The 6,226-nt window shown below is 52.1% G+C and overlaps 1 protein-coding gene across 1 annotated transcript in view; it reads left to right on the plus strand.

Moving 5' to 3' along the window:
* The window catches only part of CDCP2 (CUB domain containing protein 2), a 14,481-nt gene extending 8,756 nt beyond the window's left edge, over positions 1-5,725 (plus strand). Inside the window, 4 exon segments of the mRNA XM_017874500.1 lie at positions 594-941; positions 3,826-4,161; positions 5,141-5,591; positions 5,593-5,725. Of these exon segments, the coding sequence (XP_017729989.1) occupies positions 594-941; positions 3,826-4,161; positions 5,141-5,591; positions 5,593-5,725 (1,268 nt within the window).
* Positions 5,726-6,226: the final 501 nt, after the last annotated feature.

Below are 6,226 nucleotides of genomic sequence, written 5' to 3' on the forward strand. Positions count from 1 at the left end.
GTCACCCAGGCTGGAGTGCAGTGGCATGATCTCGACTCACTGCAACCTCCGCCTTGGGGGTGCAAGCAATTCTCCTGCCTCAGCCTCCCAGGTACTGGGACTACAAGTGCGCGCCACCATGCCTGGCTAATTTTTGTATTTTTAGTAGAGACGGGATTTCACTATATTGGCCAGGCTGGTCTCGAACTCCTGACCTTGTGATCTGCCCACCTTGGCCTCCCAAAGTGTTGGGATTACAGGCGTGAGCCACTGCACCTGGCCTCATAAACTCTATAGTTTCCCTGCTATGTTTATTGTCTGTCTTGCCTGCCAGAATGTAGGCTCCATGAGGGTAGGGGTTTTGTCTGTTTTGTGTCTGCCATGACCCCAGCACCTAGAACAATGCCTAGCACTCAAACAGTATTTGTGGAATGAATACCAGCATGCTTGATCAGCATCTGAAGAATAAGCAGATGTGTGAGCAAATAAACACATGGCCTTGTGTTCTCTCATTCCATCCCAAGAATCCAGCTTTGTAGCTGGGCCCACTGCCCTTACCACATGTACCCAAGACTCCAGCACAGAGTCTCAGCCATCCTTCTCTCTTGCCCCAGGTATCAAATGTGGGGGTGTGCTCTCAGCACCTTCTGGAAACTTCTCCAGTCCCAACTTCCCTAGACTGTACCCCTACAACACAGAGTGCAGCTGGCTGATCGTGGTGGCTGAGGGCTCCTCGGTGCTGCTCACCTTCCATGCCTTTGACCTGGAGTACCATGACACCTGCAGCTTCGACTTCCTGGAGATCTACAATGGGGCCTCACCGGACAAGGGCAACCTGCTGGGGAGGTTCTGCGGCAAGGTGCCCCCGCCGCCCTTCACCTCCTCCTGGCATGTCATGTCTGTCGTCTTCCACTCGGACAAGCACGTGGCCAGCCATGGCTTTTCTGCGGGCTACCAGAAAGGTCAACAGAGGCCCTTAGGGACCTGGTGCAGTGGCTCACACCTGTAATCCTGGTGCTTTGGCAACAAAGTGGGAGGATGACTTGAGCCCAGGAGTTCAAGGGGGGATTTGGCAGTGGAAGAGCTGGTTCTGGGGTAGAGGTGGGAAGATAGCAGCAGGGCTCAGGTGAGACCTGCAGGGTCTCATCATCTTGGCACATAGACTGCTCTGTATCCTGCACGACCCAGCTCTCATGCATAGTTTATAAGGCAAAAGCAGCCGCCTCACCGTTCATGACCATGCTGGTAATCCTGGTAGCTGGGGTTCCCACCTTCATGGCAATGCTCCCCATGCCTCCCTCCATTTCTCCCGGAGTCCTCAGAGGGTCGCACTGTGCTCAGGAATGAGGCTCTCACGCTCTACTACCCTTGTCTTTCTTGTCCTCTGTCATGGCATAAGGCCACAGGAGGGGACACCACTGCTGTTGCCACCTTCTGCGGCATCCCACCACTTCACAGCTTGGGAATCCTTGCCTGAGTTCCCGCAGTAGGGTCTGGGTGGAGCTGGTGACTCTTATATCATATGTCCCTAACCCCTCCCTCCTTCAACCAGGCTTGACACTTGCCTCTCAGTCTAGTGAGGGGAGAGGAGGCCTTGCTCTTCTTGTCATTCTCTTTGACTCACTCATCCTTGTCCCCAGGTTCTGTGCAAAGGCTCAAACCTCCTGCTTCTTCCCAATGCCAGAATCAAGGCCTTGTTGATGTTAGCTCAAACAGTAGACACCCACAGAGGCTACTGGTCCCCAGGGTCCACCAACAGCAATCCCGGAGGACTCAGGTGGGACCCCAGTCACTGCTGCATTTAGAAGGATAGAATTGTAGAATGCCACAACACAAGAACCATAGGCTGATCTAATAATAGTTTTGGAATTTTAGACCCTTAGATTTGTAGAATGTTAGGATATCAAAGTCATAATACCATCAGCCACATTTCCCAACATTTTTTTTTTTTTTTTTGAGACGGAGTCTCACTCTGTCACCCAGGGTGGAGTGCAGTGGTGCCATCTCTGCTCACTGCAAGCTCCGCCTCCCGGGTTTACACCATTCTCCTGCTTCAGCCTCCTGAGTAGCTGGGACTACAGGCGCCCGCCACCTCGCCCGGCTAGTTTTTTGTATTTTTTAGTAGAGACGGGGTTTCACCATGTTAGCCAGAATGGTCTCAATCTCCTGACCTCGCGATCCGCCCGTCTCGGCCTCCCAAAGTGCTGGGATTACAGGCGTGAACCACCGTGCCCGGCCTGTAAATTCATATTTTAGCTTCTTATAAGCCAATCATTAAAAACACAAGTAAATATGGATGACCTCCAATGAGTTAAATTTTAAAATGTAGAATATTTAAATTTTAATATCTTATTAAAGATATTAAAAACTGTGGGTGCTGTCTTTTCATTACATTAAAAGAGAGCTTGAAATACAGCATAAGAATGAAATTTGCACCGGGTGCCAGCAGGTGCTCCAGGGGGCTGCTGAGGAGCCCCAGGGCACAGTTTGGAAGTCTCTGCGAAGGTTGTTAGTGTTGGAAGGGATCTCACAGGCTATCTAAATCTGCCCTCTCATTTCACAAAATCTGAGTACCTGAGAGGGCCTTCATAAAGTCACACGGCTGGGCCAGCACTGGGAAAAGATACCAGGTCCTCAGACGCCCCATCCAGAGCCCTGGTCACACAGCTGTGCATAGGGTGAGACGCTGGAGTCTCAGGAAACACATCCCACATGTGCCCTCCCTGCTGGTGACCTCCGGCAAGTCACGGCATTCACCCACACTTGCTGTGTGGTTGTACTGGCCAAGCTGGCTTCCTGAGAGTTTCCAGCAGCATATTTTCAGACTCTGCTCAAGTCTGAGCCCGGTGGATCAAGCTGGTTCAGTCTTACGATCTCTAATGTTCCAATGAGGCTCAGAGAGGCAGGGTTACTTCCCCAGAGTCACACAGCTAATAAAAGGCAGAGATGGGAGACTAGTCTTCAGATGTCAAACCAAGCTCTACTTCATCAGGTCCTCTCTCTAAGTCTCGGTTTCCTCATCTGTTAGGGAGGTTTGATTACATTCCTGAGCTCAGGCACCCCAGCCTCTGTGCCCCACTGTGCCTCATAGGAGTGGATCGTGAAGGTCACAAGGGTCAAGTGCACAGGGTCCACAGTAAGTCTTCCTGGGTTCAAATCCTACTTTCTCAGTTACCAGTCAGGTGACTGCTCTCAGGGCCCTGACCATGTTCCTTGGGCCATGCCACTTCAGTGTGCTTCTGCCAACCTCCACAGTTCTTCGTTGGAGGGTTTTTTCTGAAGTCTCAGTAGGTCACTCCCAGCCCACAGCAGCCCTCCACCTGCACTCTGGGGAGTTGGCATATAAATGCCACAGCTCCCTCCCTCCTAGATTGACAGAACTCTGAAGTGTGTGCTTTACCCTGTCCCCAGAGTTCCCCTGCAGGTCAGCAGCTGGCTTGAACACACCTCCCCTTCTGTGTCCACTCCCTCCCTCCCCATCTGGGGGCCCCTGGATTTCCCAAGCAAATACTTGCACTCAAATCCTTATCTCAGGGTCTGCCTGGGATAAACTCAATAAGCTACTGAACTTCTCTTTGCCTCCCTTTTCTTAATTATAAAATCAGAGAAACTGCAGCACAGTCCTTGTGGGGCTAGTCTGAGGATCTGAACAGGCAGCATGGGTGCCAAGTGCTAGGCCTGTGCACGTGCTACACTTGCTACTTGGGTAGCAGGTGCTTGGTGGATGGTAATGAGACCCTCATGAGATACCTCTGGGGGCAGCATGTTGGGGTGTCTGGTTCTCAAGGGAGGAAATTGGGAACCACAAGGAGAAAGAAAGGTCAGCTCAAGTGGGCTCTCTTGCAGATGTGTGTGGCGGCGTCCTGACTGGCCTGTCAGGGGTCCTCACCAGCCCTGAGTACCCCAACAACTACCCCAACAGCATGGAGTGCCACTGGGTGATCCGGGCCGCTGGCCCTGCCAGCGTCAAGCTGGTGTTCGTGGACTTCCAAGTGGAAGGCAATGAGGAGTGCACCTATGACTACGTGGCTGTGCTTGGGGGGCCTGGCCCCACCCGTGGGCACCACTACTGTGGCAGCACCAGGCCCCCCACCCTCATGTCTCTGGGCCACGAACTGCAGGTGATCTTCAAGTCCGACTTCAACATCGGAGGCCGTGGCTTCAAGGCCTACTACTTCTCAGGTAGGAGGGGCTGGAGCTCCACCCCGAATCCTCCTGTGCCTACTGGGTTCCTATCTCCCCATTACACTTGCAGGGATCACACCTTTCTGCCCCCCAGAGGCCTTGGGCTTTCTGCACTGTCTCTGCCTGGAATGCTCTAGCATACCCTTGGCCAATGCCAAGACATAAGCATGTCACCTCTGCAAAGACTTCCTGTTCTACCAGAATTGATCCCTTTTTCAACTCCTTATAGAAGTTTTTTACACTATGATCTAACATTTGTCTCTTCTATATGTGGTTTGCATGTCAATCTCCCCTGTCTGACTGAGTCCCTTATGGGCTTATCATTGCACCTGGCACATAGTAGTTACTGAGTATTTGTACAAATGAATGTATGAAGTCATGGGAAGTTTATAGTCTAGTTAGAGAGATTATAAGGAAACAGACAATGCAAGCCATTATGATCTGTGCTATCCATCAGTAAGAATCATGGATGACTTCGTGGAGGAGAGAATTCAGCAGTACCCTGAAGGAGTTAGATGGAAGCAGAAGGGAAGGGTGTTCCAAGCAGGAGGAACAGCATGTGCAAAAGCCTGGAGGGCAAGGAGTGTTTGGTATGCTCACAGTACATACCAAATGGGGCACTGAGAAAAAGGGAAAGGCCAGGCATGAACCACATCATCTGTCAAGCCAGGGAGTTTGGAGGTAACTCTGAGGACAGGTATTGTATATTATTAGTGAATTCCTAACAGGGCCTACACCCGTGATGGGGACTGTCAGTTGGAATGCAAGTCCCAGCTTTCAGCAAGCTGCCGTTTAAAACAAGCTTTGGGATCAAGCATCCCAACTTTCAGCTAGGTGGGATCAACTGTCTGGTTTGCTAGCCATGGTGCCCACAACCTACCTGGTGGTTTTAGGACCACTGTGGCGCCTGCTGCCTCAGCTGTAACTGCAGAGGGTGACTTCTCCTCTCCCCTCACTGTTGCTCCTCCCAACCCAGGACAATGCCAGGAGGTATACATGACCATGCGGGGCAACTTCTCCAGCCCACGGTACCCCAGTTCCTACCCCAACAACATCCGCTGCCACTGGACCATCCGCCTGCCCCCAGGCTACCGGGTCAAGGTATTCTTCCTGGACCTGGACCTGGAGGAGCCCAACAGCCTGACCAAGACCTGTGACTTTGACCATCTGGCAGCCTTCGATGGGGCCAGTGAGGAGGCACCCCTGCTGGGGAATTGGTGTGGACACCACCTGCCACCACCTGTCACTTCAAGCCACAACCAGCTTCTGCTTCTGCTGCACACGGACCGCAGCACCACCCGCAGGGGCTTCTCCGTGGCCTACATCGGAGGTCAGCTGGGCTGTGGGAGTGGGTCCATTGAGGGGGAAGGGGAGGCTTTGCAGCCTTAGTCTTTTCAGCCTCTTTCCTCCATCCCACCAGTTTGTCCTGCCCCCCATGAATGGTCTTCTCCAGTGCCTTTTCCGTTGGTTACACCCTTGCCCACTCTCGGGACTCCTGAGACTGGACGGCATGGCTCCTGCTTGTTTCCACTATTGCAGAGCCTCCTTCCCCAGCTCCTAACTTCACGAGTCCTCACCCCTCCCCATCTGGTTCCTTCCCCCTGGGCCCCTGGCCCCTCTTGTGTTGTTATTGGTCCCCTGTATCCAGGGGAAATAGACAAAATATGCTAATATTGTTTATGGCAAAAAAAATTGGTATAACCGTAGGGATGCCTACCAGCCCTGCTTGTATCATTCAGAACTACTCATTGAAAAAATGGTGCTTGTTTTTCCTCACTCAGCAAGAAGCCTGGAGCTAGGTAGCTGCTGTATTGGTCCAGGGGCTCAACACTGTTCCAAGTGTTATCTCTGGGACTCTCTGAGCCTCACAGCTGCAAGATGGCTGCCATAGCTCCAGGCATCACATCCATGTTCAAGGCTAGAGAGGACAAGGGAAGTGCCAGCTGCAAATGACTCTTTATCAAGAAAGCAAAAGAGTCTTTAGAACCTCTCACGAGACTTTTACAAAATGTCCAAACAGTTTGAACTCAGTCAGATGGCCCTGCCTTGCTGCAGAGGAAGC

Source organism: Rhinopithecus bieti, unplaced genomic scaffold (genome assembly GCF_001698545.2).
Source record: "Rhinopithecus bieti isolate Rb0 unplaced genomic scaffold, ASM169854v2 scaffold_7684, whole genome shotgun sequence".
Lineage (NCBI taxonomy): Eukaryota > Metazoa > Chordata > Mammalia > Primates > Cercopithecidae > Rhinopithecus > Rhinopithecus bieti.